Genomic DNA, 27,904 nt, shown 5'->3' on the forward strand with positions numbered 1-27,904 from the left:
CAGAAGCAGAAGATATTAAGAAGAGGTAGCAAGAACACACAGAAGAACTATGTAAAAATGATCTGCATGACCCAGATAACCATGATGGTGTAATCACTCACCGAGAGCCAGACATCTGGAAATGCAAAGTTAAGTGGGTTTTAGGAAGTATCACTGTGAACAAAGCTAGTGGAGGCGATGGAATTCCAGTTGAGCTATTTCAAATCCTAAAATATGATGCTATGAAAGTGCCACACTCAATATGCCAGCAAATTTGGAAAACTCAGCAGTGGCCACAGGACTGGAAAAGGTCAGTTTTCATCCCAATCCTGAAGAAAGGCAATGCCAAAGAATGTTCAAATTCCCACACAATTGAACTCATCTCACACGCGAGCAAAGTAATGCTCATTCTTCAAGCCAGGCTTCGTGAACTTCCAGAGATGTTCAAGCTGGATTTAGAAAAGCCAGAGGAACCAGAGATCAAACTGCCAACAATCCTTGACTCATTGAGAAAAGCAAGAGAGTTCCATAAAAACATCTACTTCTGCTTTATTGACTATACCAAAGGCTTCAACTATGTGGATCACAACAAACTGTGGAAAATTTTTAAAGAGATGGGAATACCAGAACACCTTACCTGCCTCCTGAGAAAGCTGTATGCAGGTCAAGAAGCAACAGTTAGAACTGGACATGGAACAACAGACTGATTCCAAATCAGGAAAGATGTACTTCAAGGCTGTATACTGTCATCCTGCTTATTTAACTTATATGTAGAATACATCATGCAACATGCCAGGCTGGATGAAACACAAGCTGGAATCAAGACTGCCAGAAGAAATATCAATAACTGCAGATACGCAGATGACACCACCCTTATGGCAGAAAGCAAAGAAGAACTGAAGAGCCTCTTGATGAAAGTGAAAGAGCAAAGTGAAAAAGTTGGCTTAAAATTCAATATTCAGAAAACTAAGGCCATGGTATCCAGTCCCATCATTTCATGGCAAATTGATGGGGAAACAACGGAAACAGTGAGAGACTTTACTTTGGGGGGCTCCAAAATCACTGCTGATGGTGACTGCAGCCATGAAATTAAAAGACAATTGCTCCTTGGAAGAAAAGTTATGACCAACCTAGACAGCATATTAAAAAGCAGTGACATTACCTTGTCAACAAAGGTCCATCTAGTCAAAGCTATGGTTTTTCCAGTAGTCATGTATGGATGTGAGAGTTGGACCATAAAGAAATCTGAGCACCCAAAAACTGATGGTTTTGAACTTTAGTGTTGGAAAAGACTCTTGAGAGTCCCTTGGACTGCAAAGAGATCAAACCAGCCAATCCCAAAGGAAATCAGTCCTAGTATTCATAGGAAGGACTGATGCTGAAGATAAAACTTCAATACTTTGGCCACCTGATGTGAAGTACTGATTCATTGGAAAAGAGCCTGATCCTGGGCAAGAATGAAGGCAGGAGGAGAAGGGGATGACAGAGGATGAGATGGTTGGATGGCATCCCCAATTCAATGGATATGAGTCTGAGCAAGCTTCTAGAGTAGATGATGGACAGAGAAGCCTGGCATGCTGTAACCTATGGGGTCGCAAAATATTAGACATGACCTAGCGACTGAACTGAACTGAATCACTGATGATCATAGATGTAAACATCCTCAACAAAATTCTAGCAAACAGAATTTTAAAACACATTAAAAGGCTCATACACCATCATCAAGTCCAGTTTATTATAGGGATGCAAGGATTCTTCAATATATGCAAATCAATCAATGTGAAACACCACATTAACAAACTGAAAGATAAAAACCGTATGATCATCTCAACAGATGCAGAAAAAGCGTTCAACAAAATTCAGCACCCATTTATGATAAAAAATACTTCAAAAACAGAGCATAGAAGGAAGCTACCTCAACATAGTGATGGCCATATATGATAAGCCTACAGCAAACATTATTCTCAATGGTGAAAAACTAAAAGCATTCCCTCTAAGTACAGGAACAAGACAAGGGTGTCCACTCTCACCATTATTGAACATAGTTTTGGAAGTCCCAGCTATAGCAATTAGAGAAGAAAAAGAAATAAAAGGAATCCAGATCAGAAAAGAAGATGTAAATCTCTCACTGTTTGCAGATGACATGATACTATACATTAAAAAACCCCCCAAAAACTATCAGAAAATTACTAGAGGCAATCAGTGAATTCAGCATATTTGTGGAATACAAGGTCAATACACAGAAACTGTTTCCATTCCTATATACTAACAATGAAAAGTCAAAAAGAGAAATTAAGGAATCAATCCCATTCACCATTGCAACAAAAAGAATAAAATATCTAGGAATAAACCTACCTAAGGAGACAAAAGACAATTATATGGAAAATTATAAGACACTGATGAAAGAAATCAAAGATGACATAAACGGATGGAGAGATATTCCATGTTCCTGGGTAGGAAGAATCAATATTGTGAAAATGACTATACTACCAAATGCAATCTACAGATTTCAGTGCAATTCCTATTAAACTACCAATGGCATTTTTCACAGAACTAGAACAAAAAATTTCACAATTCATATGGAAACACAAAAGACCCTGAATAGCCAAAGCAGTCTCAAGAAACAAGAATGGAACTGGAGGAATCAACCTTCCTGACTTCAGACTATACTACAAAACTACAGTCATCAAGACAGTATGGTACAGGCACAAAAACAAAAATATAGACCAACGGAGCAAGACAGAGAACCCAGAGATAAACCCACACATCTATGGTTACCTTATTTTTGACATGGAGGCAAGAATATATATAATGGGACAAAGATGTCCCCTTCAATAAGTGGTGCTGGGAAAATTGGACAGCTACATGTAAAAGAATGAAATTAGAACATTTCCTAACACCATACACAAAGAGAAACTCAAAATGGATTAAAGACCTAAATGTAAGACCAAAAACTATAAAATTCTTAAGAGGAAAAAACAGGCAGAACACTCAATGACATAAATCAAAGCAAGATCTTCTATGACCCACTTCCAAGAAAAATGGAAATAAAAACAAAAATAAACAACTGGGACCTAATTAAACTTCACAGCTTTTGCACAGCAAAGGAAACTACAAACAAGGTGAGAAGACAACCCTGAGAATGTGAGAAAATAGTAGTAAATGAAACAACTGATAAAGAATTAAATTCCAAACTATATAAGCAGCTTATAAGTCAATATCAGAAAAAAAAAAAAAACAAAAAAAAAACAAAAAAAAAAACAGCCCAGTCAAAAAGTCGGGAAAAGACCTTAAAAAAAACCTTCTCCAAAGAAGACATACAGGTGGCTAACAAACACATGAAAAGATGCTCAACATTGCTCATTATCAGAGAAATGCAAATCAAAACTACAATAAGATACCACCTCATACCAGTCAGAATGGCTATCATCAAAAAGTCTACAAACAATAAATGCTGGAGAGGGTGTGGAAGAAAAGGGAACACTCTTGCACTGCTGGTGGGAATGGTAAACTGATACAGCCACTATGGAAGAGAGTATGGAGATTCCTTAAAATGCTAGGAATAAAACTACCGGATGAGCCAGCAATACCACTCCTAGGCATATACCCTGAGCAAACCAAAATTGAAAAAGACACATGTACCCCAATGTTCACTGCAGCACTATTTACAATAGCTAGAACATGGAACCAACCTGGATGTCCATAGACAGATGAATGGATAAAGAAGCTGTGGTATATATACACAATGGAATACTACTCAGCCAAAAAAGGAACACATTTGAATCAGTTCTAATGAGGTAGATGAACCTAGAGCTTATTATATAAAGTAAGAAGAAAGAAAGAAGTAACTCAGAAATAGACATAAAAATATCATGAAAGTCACTCAGTTGGGTCCAACTCTTTGCAACCCCATGGACTATAGAGTCCATGGAATTTTCCAGGCCGGAATACTGGAGTGGTAGCTGTCCGCTTCTCCAAGGGATTTTCCCCACCCAGGGACTGAACCCAGGTCTCCCGCATTGCAGGTGGATTCTTAATATACTTACGCAAATATATGGAATCTAAAAAGATGGTACTGACAAATTTATTTTCAGGGCAACAATGAAGAAACAGACACAGAGAACAGACCTATGGACATGGGGGTAGGGGAGAAGTGAGAGGATGAGATGTATGGAGAGAGTAACAGAAGTTTACAATACCACATGTAAAATAGACAGTCGTGGGAATTAGCTGTATGACTCAGGGGCTCTGGGACAATCTAGAAGGATGGGATGGGGAGGGAGGTGGGAGGGAGGCTCAGGAGGGAGGGGACATGGGCGTAACTATGGCTGATTCTTATTGATGTATGACAGGAAACCACAACATTCTGTAAAGCAATGATCTTCCAATAAAAAAAATAAAGAATAAAAGAATACTGGAGTGCGTTGCCCTGCCCTTCTCCAGGGGATCTTCCCAACCCAGGGACTGAACCTGCATCTCTCACATTGCAGACAGATCCTTTATTATCTGAGCCACCAGGGAAGCCCCTAAATTCTTTTTATACCCTTCTAAATCCATAAAGGCTTCAAATGGGAAAACAAAAAACTGAGTCACTGAAAAATTAAAGTCTACCTTTCATATTGGACTGTAATGTACTTTTAATTATGAATGAAAAAGTTATGATTGGTTTTAAAAAATAAAAGACCAGAATAAATATAAAATAATGATGATCTACTCATTTTACAGTGGAAACTAATGGTGCTACACTTTCTATTTTTCTTCTAAGAAATGTCAAGTAGAAATAGCAAACTGTCCTCTGGGAAAAATCAGGATATCTGAGCTTAAAAAAGAACTCTGTCCTCAAATGAGTTAGTGCACAAGTATTCACTAGGGAACAATGCATTCTTTGGCAGTGTGGGCTCAGGACATGAAATAGTGGAGGTTTTTAAGGCGTCTTAGAATATGGCTCATATACATCAAAGACTGCAGTTGTGGCCTAGAGTATTTTAAAACTTTCTCTTTCCTTTAAGGAATAAGCTATAATACACTTTGCGCATTAGTCTGTGGTACCCCTCCTTACCTTAAAAATCTCAGTAAAAAAAAACACAAATGCATAAACAAGGAACTGTCACCATCTTTCAGCACAAACTACAATATTTTGCAGAGCCATTCATTTTTCAACTCTCTATAAATGGTACAACTTTTTCCATCCATTAAAACAATTCATTAATTTTACTGTAAGACTTTCTGAGGTTACTCAATTCAGCAATCTTCAACGAAAAGACTTTTCTCTAGCCTAATATCTCTTACGAAGATTAATCAATATTCCACTTATCGTTCTGCAAATGTAAATCAATGCTGGACACCTCAGGGAAATACCTTCATTTACTTGAAACCTATGTATAAAGTTATCTTTTATACTCTCTTCTACAAACTAAATAACATAATATGCCTAACTTATCTCTGCAGTATGTATTATCCATTAGCTTGTAAATTTTGATTTGTATCTGTATTCGATTATTTTATCAGCATAGTTAACAGAAATGAAAAAGTTCTCTGAGTACATACAGATTATTAAGATGGCATCTATAGATTAAAAACTGATACCAAGTGCTTTTATCTATTTGTTTTCTTGCCAAACAGCATAATATTGCTTGCTCATGTTTAGGTTAAATTTAACTAAGAACCATGTGTTTTTTTTTTCCATTAATTCCACTAGGCTTAACCAGTAAGCCATTCTTTAAAATGAATTTCTAATTTATTTTTATCCCAGACATTTAATAACCAGTACTTGTCACCAGTCTTCTATCCTGTTTGAATGAAACCATTTTGCAACCTCTCATACCAATTCTGAATTTTATTTATATCTCCTATTAACATTTATTTTCATTTAGAAACAACAATAAATCATACAGAAATCTTTTTGATATCACATGCACGAGAGCACACATAACACCAATGAAGATACCGACTACAAGGGACCTCACAGTCAGAATTTCAATGAATTCCTCCAAGATACAGATAAGTCAGTCTTGGAATCTGGATACATTTGGTTTTCCTACTTATACTGCTAAAGTCAAGGCCATGTTTTTATTTAAAAAGGCTATGCTTTTGTAAGAATACTTTTCATCTCAAAGGAAATATTAAAAAAAAAAAAAAAAAGCTCCTGCCATTGTAGGAGACGCAAACTCCCTGGGTCGGGAAGGTCCCCTGGGGGAGGAAACGGCAGCCCACTCCAGTGTTCTGCCTGGAGACTTCACAGACAGAGGAGCCAACGGGGCTACAGTCTGTGGGGTCGCAAAAGAGTCACAAACGACTCAACATACATGCATGCACGTTTGTTAACAAACATAAGCATCAAATAAAATATAATTAAACCAAAAAAAAAAGCTACAGCTATCATTTTGCCCTTATACTGCATGTCACTCTGTAATTGAAAACACACTACTTGCTTTGTATGTTGTACTGAGAGTTCATGAGCATTACAGAACTATGAAAATATGCTTGCTAATGGTCAACATTGTATACTAAGCACCCAGTGACTTCTCTCCAAAACAATGTTCATAGACTTGCATAGTGGCTAAAATTCTTAAGCATGCTATACTTGAATATAACATATGAATACGTAAGATTTTCTAAATCTTCCAGTGCTTTTCGCATTTGACTTGACATTTATCACAATCGAAACAACCTCTCCATTCTTTATACCTAATTTTCATTGAAAAAACATGAATGAAAACAACTTTCAAGACTTCAGCCTCCTAATAACCTTTTAGTAATACTTTTTCATTCTTCTCTATTTATTCAAAAGCATATTAGTTTAAAAAAAAAAAGGCAAGGTAGGCAGAACACAAAAGAATCAGAGTTCTTGTTATATTTTAAGGGACACAAGTTGAAAAGCAAAGTATATAAATATAACATCTAAATGTCCTTTAATCAAAGAGAAAACTTATTTCTCTTCTAAAGTGAATGCTGAGCTTTCATTTCCTATTTCTCCTCTTCATTTTCAACTTTCCTTTTCTTCCTAAACAATTAAGTCCTAAAACCACAACACAGGGCAGAGTCAGAATCCTCTAAGTAAGGTCAAGAAGTGCAGAGAAGGACTGCCCAGCGGGGATATCAGTGGCCAAGCTAGCTAAGAAGGGCGCCAACAAGGCAGGGTAAGCACAGCCTCAATAAGGTGAGAAGAGCAGCCACGTGGAGGGGTAGCCCAGCATGTGTGTCAGAGCCTAAGTGTTTGAGGTGGGTATCCTTCCAACGGAGTGGAAGTGATCCAGCATCAAGATTCAGAGTCCCAGTACGGTGAAGAGTGGTCTATACCAGGGATTGGTGCTGGTGTAGAGGACACAGGGTGAAGAGAGCATCCACACAAAGGCTTAACCTGAAGTAGGTTATCACAACCCAAGGAGAATGAGAAGGATGCACAGTCAGAAAGCAGCCCCGAGGGCAGTACCCAAGCCCAGGCAGAGTGAGAAGGGTCATCCTCAAGAAGGCACAGGCTGGTGAAATGCAAGAGCCTAAGGTGAGGGAGAGGGCCTCCACACAATGGAGAGGACCAACATGTGGAGGTCAGAGCCAGAGAAAGGTTAAGGAGGACGAAACTGCAAAGGGGTGGCTTGGTGTGGAGTATCAAAGCCTCATCAGAGGAAAGAGGAGTGGACATCCAAGAAGTGGCGACGTCCCAACAAGGAGAGTCAGAACCAGAGTGGAGTGAAGAGGACATGAAGTGGAGTGAAGAAGAACTCCGCACCAGGCGGAGTTCGGCTTGGACTGGTGTGCTAGAATACAAGCAGAGAGAAAGGGGGTCCACGAGAGGGAGACTGGTGGACAGAAACAGTCCAAGTTCCGGCAAGATGAAGCAGCTTCTGTGTAGCAGAGGGAGCAGTGCAGAGATGGAGGATTACATACAGAACGGTTAGACAAAATAAGGAAACATACTAAAGATAATACAAACCAGGCTTTTCAATATCAACTAGGAGTATAATGACACACATTTTTTTCAAGCATTCATGAACACCCACCAAGATCAACCATATCTTGGGCCATGAGACAAACCTCAAAAAATTTTTTAAACTTTTTGCTTAGCATAAGAGAACCAAACTAGAAATCAATAATAGAAAGACAACAGTAAAACCTCCCAATGTTTGGAAATTACACAACAGTTCGAAAAATTCTTGAGTCAAAGAGGAAGTCTCAAATGAAATAATTTTTAAAAATACACAAAAGGGAATGAAAATGAATATGTGAGATGCATTGAGAGCAGTAACTAGAGAGACTAAATATTAGACTACTAAAAAATAGTATCAGGTTCCTATTTTAAGAAACCAGAAAAGAACAAATAAATATAAAATAACAAGATGTAAGAAAATAACAGATAAGAGCAAAAAACCCAATAAAATTGAAAACAGGAAAAATAGAGAACAATCAATGAAACAAAAACCTGGTTCTCTGGGGAAAACGTCACTAATACTGGCAAAGCTAGCAAGACTAACAAAAATAAAAGACAGAATGTACAAGTAATACAAGTAATGGTGCACTATAGACCCTGCAGTCATTAAAAAGATAACAAGGAAGTACTACGAACAACTTTATGATGACATAAATTAGAAGAAATGGAACAATTCTCAAAAGCCTCATACTCCCAAAACTCAACCAAGACAAAATAGACAACTTAAATAATCTTGTAACCATTAAACAAATTGAAGTTGTAATTAAAAAGCTCTTTAAAAAGGAATATCTAGGCCCAGATGGTTTCACTGGAGAATTCTACTAAATAATTAAAGAATAGCTAATACCAATTTCAAACAATTTCTCCTGGAAAACTGAAAAGGAGGGAATATTTCTAACTCATTTTATAAGGCTAGCATTACCAGGATACTAAAACCAGACTAATGCAATTTAAAAAAAAAAAGAGAGAGAGAGAGAGAGACAGAGAGAAAACTGCAGTCCAATACCCCTTAGAAACTTTGATGTAAAAATTCCAAACAGGCAAGTCCCTGGTGGTTCAATGGCTAGGACTGCTTTAACTGCTTTAACTTCTGGGGCCCAGGTTCCATCCCTGGTTAGGGAACTAAGATCCCACAAGCCATGCATGGTCAATAAATAAATAAATAAAAATTTCAAACACAATACTAGAAAAGCAGGCCTAGCAATATAGAAAACAATTATAAGTGAGGTTTATGACAAGCATACAAGGCATGCCCAACATTTTAAAATGAATTAATATAACCCACCAAATCAACAGCTAAAGGAAGCTCATATGATACTGAGGCAGAAAAAGTATTTCATAAAACCAAGTAGGCAATCATAGTCAAAACCCAGCATTGAGGGAAACTTCTTCAACCTATATCTAACATCACACAATGATGACAGACTTGAACGCATTCCACATAAAATCAGGAACATAGTAAATATATCCTCTCTTCAACACTCCTATTCACACATCACTGGAAGTTCTAGACAGGATCATAAGGTAAGAAAAAGCATACACATTCGAAAGAAAGCAATGAAACTATCCCTATCTGCAAATAACATGCCTGTCACTGTCCCAAAGAAGCAACAGTAAAACCTCCAGAACTAGTGAGTTCAGCAAGGCTCCGGGAATAAAGATAAACACAAATTTCAATCATATTTTAAAGAGCAAACATATATGAAATAACAAATCTGAAAATAAAAATTTAAACCATAATACTATCTATAATTGCTCCAAAGAAAATTAATTACTTAGATATAAATGTGAGAAAACACATATATGATTTATATCCTGAAAACTATAAAATGCTGATGCAAGAAATCAAAGAGCTAAGTAAATGGAGAGTCCTGCCATATTCATAGCCTGGAAGACTCAACATAGTAAAGATGTCCATTCTTCCCAAAATTGATCTATAGTCTTAATGTAGCAGCTATTAAAATACTAGCAGAGTTTTTAAACAGACATTTACAATCTTATTCAAAAATTATCATGAAAAGGCACAGAACTAGAAGAGCTAAAATAATTTTGAAAGGGAATAAAGTAGGATGAATCACTCTATCCAATATTAAAGCTTACTATACAGCAAGATAAATTAAGACAATTGGAAGAAGGATAGAGACATAGATCAGTGGGTCAGGAAAGAGAATTGAGAAAGAGACATATGCAAATATGTCCAGCTGATTTCTGACAAAGGTATAAAAAATACTTTAACAAATGGTACTGTAACAATTGAACATCAGTAGGCAAAAAAAAAAAGAAAAAGAAATTGCAACCTAAGCCTCATACCTTATACAGAAATTAATACAAAATGGATCATGCATTTAAAATAAAATACAAAACTTACAGAAAAAACAAAAAAAAACCAGCAGAACATCTTCAAGTAGTAAGGCTAGGCAAAGAACTCTTAGTCTTTAAAATAAAAGCATGGTCCACAAAAAGAAAAAAACTGAAAAACTGGACCTAGTTAAAATAAAAAATGTTTGCTCTATGAACAACCCTGTGAAAGGGATGAAAAGACAACCTACAGGCTACTAAAAGGTATCTGCAAACTACATATCCAACAGAGGATCTATATAAAGGACACATAAAGAATTCTTAAAACTCAGCAATTAAAAAAAACAAACAAACAGTCCACAAGAAATGGGCAAAAAGGATGAACAGATATTTCTCTGAAGACAACAAATAAGCACATGAAACAATATCCAACATCAATAAACATCAGAAAAATGCAAATTAAAACCACAAATGGATAACACCAAATAGCTATCAGAATGGCTATAATATAAAGTATATTACGTATTTGTAAAATAATTACAACAAACGTTGGCAAAAATGCAGTGGATGCAAATCTCTCCTGCACTGTTGGTGGGAATGTAAAATGGTAAATTCTTCTCGAAAATAGTTCAGCAGTTTCTGACAAAACTTAAACATGCATTTATGACACACTACTCCAAGAAAATGAAAATACTATGCTCACACAAAAACCTATATATAAAAATTCACAGTTTCATTTATAACAGTCAAAAGCTGAAAACAATCCTTTAACATGCAAAATGCTTAAATAAAATGTAGTATATTCACAGCATGGAATATTATTCAGGAATAAAAGAAACAAACTATTAATACAGGCAACAACCTGGATGGATTTAAAAAGAACTACAATAAATGGAAAAAAGCCAATCTCAAAGGTTACATACTGTTTATGATTCCATTTATATAGCATTCTTGAAATGACAAAATATAGAAATGGAGAGTAAATCAATGGTTGCTAGGGATTAGGGAAGGAGAAAGTGATAGGAAAGAAAGCATACAAGTTTATAAAAGGACAGCATGAGTGACTTATAACAGAACTGTTTTGTATCTTGATTACAGAGATGGTATACAAATCTACACCTGTGGTACAAAGCTGCACAGAACTGAACAAGTACATGTGAAATCTATACAAGGCTGATGAATTCTATCAGTATCAATTTTCTGGTTGTGATACCGCACTTGTTGTTCAGTAGCTAAGCAGTGTCTGACTCTGCGACCCCATGAACTGCAGCACATCAGGCTTCCCTGTCCTTCACCATCTCCCAGAGCTTGCTCAAACTCATGTCCACTGAGTTGGTGATGCCATCCAACCATCTCATTCTCTGTCGCCCCTTCCTCCTCCTGCCCTCAATCTTTCCCAGCATCAGTGTCTCTTCCAATGAGTCAGCTCTTTGCATCAGGTGGCCAAAGTACTGGAAGTTCAGCTTCAGCACCAGTCCTTCCAATGAATATTCAGGGTTGATTTCCTTTAGGATTGACTGGTTTGATCTCCTTGCTGTCCAAGGAACTCTCAAGAGACTTCTCCAGCATCACAATTTGAAAGCATCGATTCTTTGGCACTCAGCCTTGTCTATGGTCCAGAGTTCAAATAGCTAAAGAGAAGTCAATGCCTGGCTTCAAAGCTTCAAACGACAGTCTGACTCTTATTACAGGCTAAAGCAGGTGGTGGTCTGAAGTTGAAGACAATTCTTATTTTCTATTCTGAAATCCCTAGGATTTCTATTCTGAAGCCCCTAAGGATTGTGCTAAATCTCCTCTGCCTGCACTCTATAAATGTATAAATAAAGCCTGAATGACAGCACATCTATTTATAATGTTGTTAACTAAATATTTTAAACTCACTGTTGATATTTACTACTGCTCCAAAAAAGATTCCTTTCAAAATATTACTGCTCATTGATAATAAGATTGGTGACCCAGAAGTTCTGATGGAGATATACAAAGATTAGTGTTGTTTTCATGCCTGCTAACACAACATTTATTTTGCAGTAAAGAGTCATTTCAATTTCCAAGTTTTACTATTTAAAAATTACATTTTGAAAGCTGTCAAAGACAGTGATTTCTTCAATGGATCTGGGAAAAGTAAACGAGAACCTGTGAAGGATTCACTCTTAAAGTGTCACTAAGAACATCTGTGTAAAGTGTCAACATTAGCAGGAATTTGGGAGAAGCTGATGCTAACCTGCATGGATGACTTTGCAGGGTTCAAGACTTCAGTAAAGAAAGCAACTGCACTTGTGGTAGAAACAGCAAGAGAACTATAAGCAGAAGAGCAGCCTACAGACGCGAGTTAGTTGCTACAATTTCATGATAGAATTTTCAAGGAAAAAGAACTGCTTCTTATGAATGAGCAAAGAAAGTGATTTCTTGAGATGGAATACATTTCTGGTAAAGATACTGTGATGACTGTTAAAATGTCAACAAAGGGTTTAAAATATTATCTAAACTTAGTTGATAAAGCGGAGAAGCGTTTGAAACAAGGACTGATTCCCATTTTCAAAGAAGTTTTATATGCAAAAAATGCTATCAAACAGCACTGCATGCTACATTACAGAGAAATCAGTACAGTAGAAGGAAGAGTCAACTGATGCAGCAAATTTCATTGCTGTCTTACTTTAAGAATTGGTATATCCACTCCAATCTTCAGTGACCACCATCCTTAGGTCAGAAGGCATCAACAATGTGCTAAAATCCTTCACCAGCAAAAAATTATGACTTACTTAAAGTTCAGATGATGGTTAGCATTTTTAACAATAAAGTATTTTTAAATTAAGGTTATCTACATTCTTTTAAGACACAATGCTATTGCACACTTAACAGACTGTAATATAGTATAAATATAACTTTTATGTGCACGAGGAAACCAAAAAGTTTTTGTAACTCACTTTATTATGATACTTGCTTTACTGTGATGGTCTAGACCCTGTAGTAAGTCTGAAGTATGCCTGCATATATATATACATATATGTATGTATATATACTCACATACATATCCATATGTGTAAAGCAAAATGGTACTTCCTTACAAAAAGTTATTTTAAATATAAGTGAATTTATATTCACCAAATGAAAAATAGAGGTTGGCAAATGAATTATTAAAAAAACCAATAATTCAACTATATGTTGTCTACAAGTGACTCACTTTAAATCAAAAGACAAAAGCTAAAATATGGAAAAAAGCTATTTCATTCAAATAACATGCCAATAGTAACCAAAAGAGAAATGGGTTTCTTTTTTTTTTAACTAACATCAGCCAAAATAAACCTTCAAAAAAAAATGTTACAAGACAAACAGGCAGATACCATAGATTGATAAATGGGTCAATTTCTTAAGAATATATAAAAAGCATAAAAGTAAAAATACCCAACATCAGAGCCCCCAAAATATATTAAAAAAAATGGACATAATTGAAGAGAAAAATAGACAGTTTTACAATAATAGGTGGAGACTTCAATAATCTACTTTCAATAGACAGAACATTGAGGTGAAAAATCACCAATGCAAAAAGAGAGGACTAGAACAACACTATAAACTAACTAGATCTAAAAGACATATAGAAAACACTCCACCAAACAACAGTTGAATCAACATGTTTTTTTCAAGTACACACGGAGCATTCTCCAAGATAATCATCAGTTCAGTTCAGATCAATTGCTCAGTGGTGTCCAACTCTTTGCAACTGCATGGACAGCAGCATGCCAGGCCTCCCTGTCCATCACCAACTCCTGGAGCTTACTCAAACTCATGTCCATCGAGTCAGTGATGCCATCCAACCATTTCATCCTCTGTTGTCCCCTTTTGGTCCTCTGTATCCCTTTCTCTTCCTGCCTTCAATCTATATTGACTACATATTAACATATGACTAACATATTGACTAAATATTAACATATGTTAGGTCAAAATACAAATCCCAATACATTTAAACAGGATTAAAGGAATACAAAGTATTCTCTCCAGTACAATAGAATAAAGCTAAAAATCAAGGAAAAGAAAAATGGAAATTCATAAATATATGGAAATTAAATAACACACTCAACAAATAGGCAAAATAAAAAACAAGAAAGAAAATTAGAAAGTACTTTGAGATGAAATGAAAATGAAAAGTAAACATACCAAAACCTATATGGGGTAGCAAAAGCAATGCTCAGAGGGATATTCACAGCTGTAAATGCCTACATTAAAAGAGAAGAAAGATTTAAGGACTTCTTTGGTGGTTCAGTGATTAAGATTCTGAACTTCCAATGCAGGAATAATGGATTTAAACCTGGGTCAGGGAACTGAGATCCTGCATGTTGTGTGGTGTGGCCAAATAAAAATTATTTTTAAAAAAACCATAATATCTAAAATTATTACAACAAAACAATAGACAATCCAATTAAAAAGTGGCCAAAGGACTTGAATAGATATTTCTCCAAAGAAGACACGTAAATAGTGACATCATTAGCCACTAAAAAAACAGCAATCAAAATCACAAATAAGATACCACTTTATACCTAGCAGGATGGTTATATTCAAAAAAATGAAATACAACAGGTGTCGGTGGGGATGTAGAGACACTGAAATCTTTGTACATTGTTAAAGTGGTTCAGTTCAGTTGCTCAGTAGTGCCGAACTATTTGCAACCCCATGAACTGCAGCACGCAAGGCTTCCCTGTCCATCACCAACTCGTGCAGTTTACTCAAACTCATGTCCATTGAGTTGGTGATACCACTGAACCATCTGTCATCCCCTTCTCCTCCTGCCTTCAATCTTGCCCAGCATCAGGGTCTTTTCCAATGAATCAGTTCTTCATATCAGGTGGCTACAGTACTGGAGCTTCAGCTTCAGCATCGGTCCTTCCAATGAATATACAGGACTCATTTCCTTCACGATGGACTGGTTGGCTCTCCATGCAGTTCAAGGGACTCTCAAGAGTCTTCTCCAACATCACAGTTCAAAACCATCAATTCTTTGGCACTCAGCTCTCTTTACAGTCCAACTCTCATATCCATACATGACTACTGGAAAAAAACCATAGCTTTGACTAAATGAACGTTTGTCAGCAAAGTAATGTCTCTGTTTCTTAATATGCTGTCTAGGTTGGTCATAGCTTTTCTTCCAAGGAGCAAGCATCTTTTAATTTCATGGCTTCAAGTCACTATCTACAGTGATTTTGGAGCTCACGAAAATAAAGTCTGTCACGGTTTCCATTTTGTTTACCCATCTATTTTCCATGTAGTGATAGGACCGGACACCGTGATCTCAGTTTCTTGAATGCTGAGTTTTAAGCCAGCTTTTTCACTCTCTTCTTTCACCTTCACTAAGAGGTTCTTCAGTTCCTATTCACTTTTGGTCAAAAGTTTGGTAGTTCCCCAAAAAGTTCAACACAGAATAACTAAGACCTAGTAATTCCACCCCTGGATATACAACCAAAATAACTGAAACGTGTTCAAACAAAAATTGTACATGAATATTCATAGTAGTGGCACTTTCCAGATGGTGCCAGTGGTAAAGAATCCATATGCAAATGCAGGAGATGTAAGAGACAAGGGTTTGATCCCTGGGTTGGGAAGATTCCCCTGGAGGAGGAAATGGCAACCCACTCCAGTACTCTTACCTGGAGAATCCCATGGACAGAGGAGCCTGGAGGGCTATGTCCATGAGGTCACAAAGAGTCAGACACGACTGAAGTGACTTAGCACACATTCATAGTAGCACTACTCACAAAAGCCAAAAGGTAGAAACCCAAATGTCTACAAATGAATGGAGAAACAAAATATGATGTATCTATACAATGAAGTATTTTTCAGCCAATATTGAAAACAGTATGCTAAGTGAAAGAAATCAGACACAAGAAGCCACATATTGTACGAATCCAGTTAAATATCAGGAGTCAGCAAATCAATACAGACAGAAAACTGATTAGCTACTGTCAGGGGTTAGGGTGAAAGTGAGAATGGGGAGCAACTGCTTAATGGGTACAGTTTCCTTTGGGGTGAAAATGTTCTAGAGCTTAAAAGTGGTGGCTGTGCAAAACTGTGAGTGTACTAAATATCTCTTCATAAGCTGTAATCAAGATTAGCCCAGAAAAAAATCAACACCTCAGATACAGAGATGACACCACTCTAATGGCAGAAAGTGAAGAGATAAAGAGCCTCTGGATGAAAGTGAAAGAGGAGAGTGAAAAAGCTGGCTTAAAACTCAATATTCAAAAAACAATGATCATGACATCTGGTCCTATCACTTCCCAAATAGATGGGGAAAATGTGGAAACAGTGTCAGATTTCATTTTCTTGGCTCCAAAATCAATGCGTACAATGAATGCAGTCACAAAATTAAAAGACACTTGCTCGTTGGAAGAAAAAGTATGACAAACTTAGAGAGTGTATTAAAAAGCAGAGACATCACGTTGTTGACAAAGGTCTGTCTAGTCAAAACTATGGTTTTTCCAGTAGTCATGTATAGATGTGAGAGCTAAACCATAAAGAAGGTTGAGCGCCAAAGAACCGATGCATTTGAACTGTGGTGCTGGAGAAGACTCTTGAAAGTACCTTGAACAAGGAGATCAAACCAGTCAATCCTAAAGGAAATCAACCCTGAATATTCATTGGAAGGACTGGTGCTGAAGCTAAAGCTCCAATACTTTTGGCCACCTGATGCAAACAGCTGACTCACTGGAAAAGACCTCGATGCTGGGAAAGATTCAGAGCAAGAGGAGAATGGGGCGACAGAGGATGAAATGGCTGGATGGCATAATTGACTCAAAGGACCTAATTTTAAGCAAACTTAGGGAGACAGTGAAGGATAGGGAAGTCTGGTGTGCTGAAGTCCATGGGGTTGCAAAGAGTTGGACATAACCTAGTGACTAAACAACAACAACAACAACAAAAGTCTCTAAAGGTCAGTTTTATATTATATGTATTTTACCACAATATGGTACTAGAACAGTAAAACTCACAGACAGAATAAGTAGAATGGTGATTGCCATGGGCAGGCAGAGGGGGGCACTGGGGAATTTTAATGGGTATAGAGCTTTAGTTTTGCAAGATGAAAAGTGTTCTGGAGACTGGCTGAACAACAATGTGAATATCTTTAATAACACTGAATTGTACACTTAAAAAATGGTTAAGATGGTAAAACTTCTGTGCATTTTACCATAATCAAAACATAAAATTTAATAAATACACAATGGCATTTCATGAAAACTACTAGCATTTCTCATGATACAAAAATCTTTAATACGATACTAGTAAATCAAATTCAGTAACACAGAAAAAAGAAAACCAAAAACCACCATGACCAAACGAGGCTTAGACCAGGAAAGCAAGGTAACTTAAACATTCAAAAACCAACGTATTTTATCACAGTTACAGAGGAAAAAAGAAAAGACATGTTATCAGCATAGTACATGAACAAAAATCATTTGACACATTCTACTCCAATTTATGACAAAATTAAAAAAAAAAAAATCCTCACCAAACTAGGAACAAAAATAAACCTCCTCAACCTGATGAAGAACATCTACAGAAAACCAACAGCTTACATTGTACTTAACAGTGAAAGGGGTAAGATAAGAAAAAGAAGGCAAAGATGTCCCTCTTCTCACTTTCATTTGGCATTGTCCTGGAGGTCCCAGCCAACGCCAAAGAGCAAGAAAAGAAAGCAAAGTACCTATCGGTTGGAAAGAAAAAACTGTTTAGATAAGTAGACGACATGATGCTTAATGTGGAAAATACAAAACACTGCAAAAAAACTACTATAACAAGTGAATTTTAAGAAGTTGAAGGATACCAAGTCAATATTAAAAGCTCAATTCTGTTGCTTTCAAATTAGAAACGAAATTAAGCATACAGTATAATATAAAATTAAAATTACATGATTTATAGTAGTATCAAAAACATAAGACACTTAAGAATAAATACTATAAAATATGAGCATATTTTATATCTGTACCTGAAAACTACAAATCATGCAGGAAAAAATAAATGAAAATTTAAAAAAACAATGGAGAGACATGACACATTCACAGATTAGAAGACTCAGTGTGAGTACGCCAGTTTTCCTCACTTTGATCCGCAAATTCCATATGCATGCATGCTCAGTCACTCAGTCGTGTCCAACTCTGTGCGACCCCATGAACTGTAGCCCGCCAGGGTCCTGTTCATGTCATTCGCCAGGCAAGAATACTAGAATGGGCTGCCATTTCCTCCTCCAGGGGATCTTCCCGAACCAGAGATTGAACCTCTGTCTCCTGCACTCCTGCATCAGCAGGTAGCTTCTTTTTTTTTTTTTTTTTTTCCTTGCTTACTGTATTTTTAATTTTGATTAAAAAAAAAAAAGACGTGATTACACAGAAAACATCATCCGTCGCAGAACCATAAACTGAGCCAATGCAGTGGGAAACACGTGTCACCGCCCCTTCGGGCGCCCTCCTACCACTGACTGCCCTGGACGGAGCTCAGGAGCGGTAGTACTCAAGCAGCTTCTCATGCGTAGGTTTCAGAATCTTCCTGTCTGCCATGTTCACCACCCATCCTGGAGCCAGACCAAAGAAAATCTGCTGTGGATCCTCCCGAGTGCTGAGCATTTTGAAGAGTTGGTCTTTAGCGGTGTCGGGTAAAATACAGCCGTACTTCTTGGCGAGCTCCAGTCTTGCTTCGGGAAATCCGGCGGGATCCGCCAGGTAGCCTCGGTCTCTCGCATCAGTGTAGTAGGGCACTAGTGCCTCGGGGAGGGGGAGCATCCGCTTGGGAATGGGCTGCCCACGGAGAAAGATTGGGATGGGTTTGCACAGAATTTCCAGGCTTCGCGGGTCGTAGAAGGCGGTCGTGACGACACCCCCATTCCTCTCGATGGAGGCGATGGCCAGCTCAGAAGCTAGCTGAACTTCGATGTTAACTTTTGCCTTAAAGGTGTCAGCGCCCCCTCTACCAGCTGGCCTCCATAGTCCCTTTTAGATGGCTGGATGGTAACACCTCGCCCATTGACCAGCTGAGTTAAGTCAATAGGTTCTGTGGGATCAACACGGCCCAAGTCAATCAGGTACTGAAGCCTGTTGAGACTCAAAGGCTGATACTGGCCTCTGAAGCTGTGTCCTTCATTAAACCCGCATTTTGGGATTCGAAGGTAAAATGGACTCTGGCCTCCTTCAAAGCCCAGCCGGGGCCGGGTTCCTCTCTGACGTTCTCCCTTGTGGCCCCTGCCACACTTCCTACCTCTTCTCTGACCTCTTCGTCGTCTTTCCAGTTTCCTGGAGCCCGGGTTCGGCCTCAAGTTAGCCAGGCTCACACGAGGCAGAGCCCGAAGCAGGTCCAGGGCCCCGGACCCCGGGCCCTTCGCCCCGCACAGGGCCGGCCATGACCCGCTTGCATAAGACGCCGCAAGGGCGCCTCGGCAGGTAGTTTCTTTACCACTGAGCCACTGGCTTCCCTGGATCTTCCCTGAAGTAAATTTCATATTTACCTCAGTCACTCAGTCGTGTCCAACTCTTTGCAACCTCATGGACTATAAAGTTCACAGAATTCTCCAGGCCAGAACACTGGAGTGGGTAACCTTTCCCTTCTCCAGGGGATCTTCCCAACCCAGGGATCGAACCCAAGTCTCCCACATTGCAGGCAGATTCTTTACCAGCTGAGCCACAAGGGAAGCCCAGGAATACTGCAGTGGACAGCCTATCCCTTCTCCTGTGGGTTTTCCTGACCCAGGAATTGAACAGGAGTCTCCTGCTTTGCAGGCATATTCTTTACCAAACGAGCTATCCGGGAAGCCCAAATTCCATATACTTCACACAAAATTCCAGAAGACAATTTTCTTTTAGTAATTAATAAGCTGACTCTAAAATTTAGTGGCGTGCAAAGGACCTCAAAGAGCCCAAATAATTTTCAAAACAAACAAAAAAAATCAATGAGATTTCGAGACTTAACTAAAAAAACAACATTAAGTTAGTATAGTATTGGCATAAGGATACATGTCAATGGAATAAAATTAAGTGCCCAGAAACAGATCATGCATATATGGTCAACTGGTTTTTGACAAGGAAGCTGAGGCTAACTCTGCAAAAAGATATAGGAAAAACATTTTGTCACCATGGGATGGCAAAGGTTTCTTACATGTAACACTAAAAACATGAATCACAAAAGAAAAATTGATAAATGAAAGTTGAGCAAAATTTTTAAAAATTGCTTTTCAAAAGAAAATAGAGAATTAAAAAGCAAGCTGCAGGATGGGGGAAAACCAAATACTTGACAACTTACATCTAGAATATATAAAAAACTCTTAATACTTCACTATCAAGAAGGAAGAGGGTAAGTGGGTAAAAAAAAGGCAAAAGATGTGAACAGGAGTTCACATCTTAGCAAAAAAAAACTGGCCAATGAACACATTAATCACTGAAGGAACACAAATTAATCCCACAAGGAGATATCACTATACTCATTAGAATCATCAAAATTTAGAGAAATGACAATACTAAGAGTTACTGAATATGCAGAATGATGGAATGCTCATACATTCTTAGTGGGACTGTGAAATAGCAAAACCATATTGGGAACCAGCTTGGCAGATTTTTTTTAATAAAAAATAAACACTTAACATATAGGAACTGTACAAAAAAGATCTTCATGACCCAATTAATAACGATGGTGTGATCAATCACCTGGAGCCAGACATCCTAGAATGTGAAGTCAAGTGGGCCTTAGGAAGCATCACTACAAACAAAGCTAGTGGAGGTGATGGAATTCCAGTTGAGCTACTTCAAATCCTAAAAGATGATGCTGTGAAAGTGCTGCACTGAATATGTCAGCAAATTTGGAAAACTCAGCAGTGGTCACAGGACTGGAAAAGGTCAGTTTTCATTCCAATCCCAAAGAAAGGCAATGCCAAAGAATGCTCAAACTACTGCACAACTGCACTCTACTACTGTGGGTGAGAATCCCTTAGAGGAAATGGAATAGCCCTCATAGTCAGCAAAAGAGTTTGAAATGCAGTACCTGGGTGCAATCTCAAAAATGACAGAAGGATCTCTGTTTGTTTCCAAGGCAAACCATTCAATATCACAGTAATCCAAGTCTATACCCCAACCAGTAATGCCTAAGTTGAACAGTTCTATGATGACCAACAAGACCTTCTAGAACTAACCCCAAAAAAAAAAAAAAAGATGTCCTTGTCATCAAAGGAGATGGGAATGCAAAAGTAGGAAGTCAAGAGATACCTGGAGTAACAGGCAAGTTTGGCCTTGAAGTACAAAAATGAAGCAGGGCAAAGGTTAACAGAGTTTTGCCAAGAGAATGCACTGGTCATAGCAAACACCGTCTTCCAACAACATTAAGAGAAGACTCTACACATGGACGTCACCAGATGGTCAACACCGAAATCAGATTGATTATATTCTTTGCAGCCAAAGATGGAGAAGCTCTATACAGTCAGGAAAAACAAGACTGGGAGCTTACTGTGCCTCAGATCATGAACTCCTTATTGCAAAATTCAGAATTAAATTGAAGAAAGTAGGGAAAAACCACTAGACCATTCAGGTATGACTTAAATCATATACCTACAATAATACAGTGGAAGTGAGAAATAGATTCTAGATTCACAGGATAAGATCTGAGAGAATGCCTGAAGAACTATGGACAGAGGTTCATGATATTGTACAGAAGGCAGTGATGAAAACCATCTCCAAGAAAAAGAAATGCAAAAAGGCAACATGGTTCTCTGAGGAGGTCTTACAAATAGCTGAGAAAAGAAGAAAACCTAAATGCAAAGGAGATAAAGAAAAATATACCCATCTGAACGCAGAGTTCCAAAGAATAGCAAGGAGAGACAAGAAAGTCTTCCTAAATAATCAATGTAAAGAAATAGAGGAAAACAATAGAATTGGAAAGACTAGGGATCCCTTCAAGAAAATTAGAGATACCAAGGGAACATTTCATGCAAAGATGGGCACAGTAAAGGACAGTAATGCTATGGACCTAACAGAAGCAGAAGATATTGAGAAAAGGTGGGAAGAATACGGAAGAACTATACAAAAAAGATCTTCATGACCCAGATAATCACAATGAGAACCAGACATCCTGGAGTCCAAAGTCAAGTGGGCCTTTGGAATCATCTACTATGAACAAAGCTAGTGGAGGTGATGGAATTCCAGTTGAGCTATTTCAAATCCTAAAAGATGATGCTGTGAAAGTGCTGCACTCAATGTGCCAGCAAACTTGGAAAACTCAGCAGTGGCTAAAGGACTGGAAAAAGCCAGTTTTCATTTGAATCCCAAAGAAAGACAAAGCCACGGAATGTTCAAACTACCACACAATTGCATTCATTTCACGTGCTAGCAAAGTAATGCTCTAAATTCTTCAAGCCAGGCTTCAACAGCACTTGAACCGAGAATGTTCAGATGTTCAAGGTGAATTTAGAAAAGCCAGAGGAGCCAGGGATCAAATTGCCAACATCCATTGGATCATAGAAACAGCAAGAAATTCCAGAGAAACATCTACTTCTGCTTTATGCACTACGCCAAAGCCTTTGACTGTGTGGATCACAACAAACTGTGGAAAATTCTTAAAGAGATGAGAATACCAGAACATCTTACCTGCCTCCTGAGAAAGCTGTATGCAGGTGAAGATGAAACATTTCATGTAGCTATCTTTAATTAAAAAAAAGAAAGAAGAAAAAAGACCTACTATATTCAAACATACAATTCAATGATAAAAATTAGTACTATTTTATCAATGTTTAGGTATGGCCTTCCTCTAAACTTAACTTTTATAATTTATATTATAAATAAATTTATATTTTATATATACAGACATCTTCATTTATTAAGATCTCAAAACTCGACATGTATGTTAAGAAAAAATTATACAAAGTAAATATGCTTCAAACACATCATTAATAAACTGGAATAATACATCCAAACAGCTAAGAACTCTCTCAAAATTGAAAACCCCTTATTTGAAACTATCAGAAGTTAGCAAACTGACAAGTATTCTTGTGAAAGATGACAATAAAACGAATGTTCTCTTCCATTTCAGATGCTAAAGCAAAACCAAAAGTAACTGCTATGCCTCTGATTACAACAATATCAACCTACATCAATAAAAGAGCTAAGTTTCAAAATGTTCCCTCTTGATACATGACCACTGCAGATATTTCTATGAAACAACTGGGAAATTGAATAAACCAGAAAACACAAATTGGAGAGTGTTTGTTCTGCTGTTTATTTCTTTTCCATTTTATGTTTGTGTGTGTGTGTGTGTTCTACTTTTCTTTTTGGCACCACAGAATATTATTTTTTCTAAAAGTCTTTCTTCCCATAAGACCAATGACAGGATGACATCAGAACATATTTTTAATTTTCTATTTTCAAAAAAATATTCTCTCTCACATAATAATACACTTCATATAAGGCTTTGTCTCACCTGGCCAGTTCTTTAATTAAGTTTGCAATGCGTCTTTTGTCTTCAAGACACAAATCCTTCAGTGATGCACTCTTTATTTCTCCCCTGCAGAAACTCTAAAACAAACAAACAAAAATCATTCTGATTAACTTTCACAAAAAACAATTTTCAAGACTTTTCAAGAAATTTCTTAAAATTAGCACAGGAGATGAAATTTCTTGGATCTCTTTTATTTGTTAGAAGACTATCTATTTCATTTAAACCTCCTGTGAGCTCAAACAGGTTAAGGAACGGCTGTCCACCAGGGGACATCATGAAATTTACACAGGAAAAGCAGAGAGTAAGAACTCACAGGCACAAATGTGCCTGCTTAAGTATTAGGAAATAATAAGGAAACAACTTTCCCTTGGTGAATGTCACAGAAACAAACACCTAATGGAAGATACTGAGATCCCTTCTGATACCACAGTCCCATGGCTGCTTGAAGGTACACTAAGGCTGGCAGCAGAGACACCAGTCTCTAAGCTCTCAATATATCCCAAGGTTCATTCCAAAGGGTATTAGATCAAAGAGTAATAGTAATACTAGGTAAAATTATATCTAGTATTATTAGGAATATTCTAAGTATTTTATGCTTATTAATACATTTCATTTTTATCACAATGCTATTAGGTAGATATTATTCCTATTCTATAGTGAGGGTACATATTTGCCTAGGAATATAGCAGTTAAGTAGCAAAATTGAGATTCAAGCATTGATTCCACAGTCTATGTTCTTACCCACTGTACTATCCTACCTCTTATACTATAAAAAGTTCTCCTAGTACATGAACATCAAAGAGGGGTCTTTAAAGCCATGAAATCTAGGAATTCACAAGGTACCTGCAGGTAACACATAAAAGGAATATGTTTAAAAAAGTAATCTTTGGCGTTGGCAGTTATGCAACCACAAAGTAAATCAGTCCAATTTTTTGTGGCTTCATGTGGCCAAGAATAATCCAAGACCCCTAAAATGAATCCTGGAAGCACTGTTAGCCAAAGATGGGAAAGATAAGGGAGAAAAAGGAAATGGGAAACAAGATATGGTAAAAAAAAAAAAAAAAAAATTAAATGAATTTGGTTTTAGATTTTAGATATGGTCAGTTTGAGATGCCAGGAGGACATTCATGAGGAAATGTTTAGGCAGGAAGCTGGAAATGTGGGTCTGGATCTCAAGTCAGAGAAAAACATAAAAATTTAAAATTCAGCCATATGCTGCTATCCATAATGTTTAGATTTTTATTATTTTCTTTATATTTTTCTATGTTTTAAAATTTCCCTTAAAATTAAGAAAAAAATACTAGTTTTAAAAAATCAACTCCTAATCCAAGAAAATAAAACTGGTAACTAAAAAGACAAAAGGAGGATCAGAAGAATACAATATTGCAGGAGAAAAAAGTTTTAAGAAGAATGTGGGGTTAACAGTGGTAATAATCAAAAAACAGAATATTAAAAGGAGTCACTGGATTTGGCAAAGGGAAAAATCGCTGATAACCCATTAAGAGATTTCAGTAAACAAAAAAGAGAAACTCTTGCAAATAGGCAAGAACTTCAGCAGCATTGTGTTCAGGCAAAAACCTGAAAATACATATGTTTGCCAACCAGAGTTAAACTGTGGTATGTTTATACAATGGAATTCTGCAGCTACTGATTGTTAGTTGACATTAATCCATCTTCAAACCCACCCTACCCTGCTTTGCTTTGTGAGGCTGAGGCTCTGGAAACCTCAATTCTCCTTTGCCACATCATTCTCTATTATGCTGTGCTTAGTCGCTCAGTCATGTCCAGCTCTTTGTGAGCCCAAGGACTTACAGTCCGCCAGGCTTTCCAGTCCATGGGAAATCTCCAGGCAAGAATACTGGAGTGGGTTGCCAAGCCCTCCTCCAGGGGATCTTGCCAACCCAGGGACTGAACACAGGTCTCCCACATTGCTGGCGGATTCTTTACCATCTGAGCCACCAGGGAAGCCCGTTCTCTATGAAGCTCTACCAATAGGGAGGAGGAGAGGCTCTGAGAGGAAGAAAGGACACATTCCTTCCTATTGCTTTCTGTCTCTCTCATTGTTGGCCCTGCCAGAGATCCTCACCCTGGCAAGAACAACCCATTCCAGTTGGTGATTCTTCCAGGCCTCACAGAATCAGCCTTTGTCATGTCTCCTTGGAGACAGTAATACCCCTTAGGCTAGTTCCCCATCATCAGAGGTCAAAGTTTCAGCTCTAAGTGGCCCCTCCTCCAAGTTTCTAGGTTTTAACAATTCTGATTTGTTCCGCTTTCCCAACTCTAGAGATGGTGGTTGTGTCTTGCCGTTATTACGTACATGATAAATTAGTGTGGCCCTTTTTGCCTTTCAGTTCTCCAGCACCAGTTTAACAAGTTTTTATATACTAAACATACTCTCAGTTGAAATAACTGAGTAAACCCTGACTGAAATATCAGTGAAAAGAAACTAAATATGACAACATGCAGCATAAATAAACCTCAGAAACATAATACTGAACAAAAAAAAAACTCAGACAATACGATATGAGAACGTTCATAAAAAGTTGGAAATATACTTAAAACTATGGGATTCCCTGGTGGCTGAGAAGAGACCTCCTGCAATGCAGGAGACGTGGGTTCAATCCCTGGATTGGGAAAGATCCCCTGGAGAAGGAAATGGCAACTCACTCCAGTATTCTCGCCTGGAAAATCCCATGGACAGAGGAGCCTGGTGGGCCATAGTCCATCAGGGTTGCAAGAGGTGGACACAACTTAGTGATTAGACCACCACCACTGTTTGAAAAACAAATATGTGTTTACACCATTATAGGACAGCAGTTGATAAACTACGACTGCAAGCTAAATCTGGCTCAAAGCTTATTTTTGGAAAAAAAGTTTATTAAAACATAGCCATGCATATTCATTTATACACTGACATACATATGGCACTTTCCACACTATCATGGCAGAATTAAATAATTAAGACAGAGGCCATGTGTCTCACAAAGGCTAAACATTTACCATCTGGCCTTTTACAGAAATAGTTTGTCAACCCCTGATAAAGAGAAACAACAGAATGATAAACACAAAATTAGAGATTACCAAATAAGATGCTATGCTATAATAAGGGAAGAATAATACAGCTCTCATATGTTATCTCAGACTGCAAGGAAGTCTGAGGCTCTTCCCTGTCAATCTTTCCTTCCCTCTCCTCTCACAGATGCCAGGCATAGTGAAATCTCAAGTCTCTCCTTGATTTATAATAGCATCATGGCAATTCAATGCAGAAATGAATGGTTCCCTCAATAATCAGTACTGAACCAAAAGACTATCAGTGTGAAAAAACGATTTGGAATAAGGTTTGTCACATTTGTAAATCTCTTTACGAGACAACTGAAATAAAAGGAATCCAAACTGAAAAGGCAAATGTAAAACTATCTCTATTCACAGATGGCATAATCTTGTATATAAGAAATTGTAAGAAAATCACCAAAAAGCTATTAGATTAGAACTAATAAATGAATTTAGAAAGGTTACAGGATAAAAAATCAACTATGTTTCTAGCAGTCAAAAATCCAAAAATGAAATTAAGAAAACGATTTCATTAACAGTAGCATCACAAAGTATAAAATACTTAAAACTTGAAAATAAATTTGGCATGTACACTGAAAACAACAAAACATCACTGGAAAAAATTAAAGATCTAAATAAATAGACAATTTACACACCATATTCAAGGTCTAGAAGACAATATTATGAAGCTGAGAGTACTGCCAAATTGATCTAAAGATTTAACACAAGGTAGGGGTAGCAGAGTAGGAGATACAAACTATGGGGTGTAAGGCTCAAGGATGTACTGTACAATATGGGGAAAACAGACAATATTTTGTAATAACTGTAAATGGAAAGTAACCTTTAAAGTTGTATAAAAAATTAAAATAAAAAAAAAGATTCCCAATCACTTAATTTATGGGATTAACATATACAGAGTATTATATATAAAACAGATAACCAATAAGGACCTACTGTATAGCACAGGGAACTAGACTCAATATTTTACAATAATCTATAAGGGAAAAGAATCTAAAAAGAAAATATATGTATATATATATACACACATACATAATTATAAACACGTATATATAAAACTGAATCACTTTGATGTATACCTGAAACTAACACATTATTGTAAATCAACTGTATTTTTCAACTTTTTTTAAAAAAGATTCAACACAATTGCTACCGAAATCCCAAGTTGACTTTCTGCAGAAA

At 37.3% G+C, this 27,904-nt stretch overlaps 1 protein-coding gene and 1 pseudogene across 4 annotated transcripts in view; both read right to left on the reverse strand.

The window, feature by feature from the left end:
- The window catches only part of KIAA1328 (KIAA1328 ortholog), a 407,099-nt gene that overhangs the window by 368,297 nt on the left and 10,898 nt on the right, over window positions 1-27,904 (reverse strand). For all 4 annotated transcript variants that reach the window (XM_065932343.1, XM_065932341.1, XM_065932344.1 and 1 more), the window contains one exon: window positions 23,636-23,730. In XM_065932343.1, the coding sequence (XP_065788415.1) occupies window positions 23,636-23,730 (95 nt within the window). The remainder of the gene's footprint in view (window positions 1-23,635; window positions 23,731-27,904) is intronic.
- Window positions 18,570-19,581, reverse strand: LOC136166265 (large ribosomal subunit protein uL15m pseudogene; annotated as a pseudogene).

The sequence above is a fragment of the Muntiacus reevesi genome, chromosome 4 (genome assembly GCF_963930625.1).
Source record: "Muntiacus reevesi chromosome 4, mMunRee1.1, whole genome shotgun sequence".
NCBI lineage: Eukaryota > Metazoa > Chordata > Mammalia > Artiodactyla > Cervidae > Muntiacus > Muntiacus reevesi.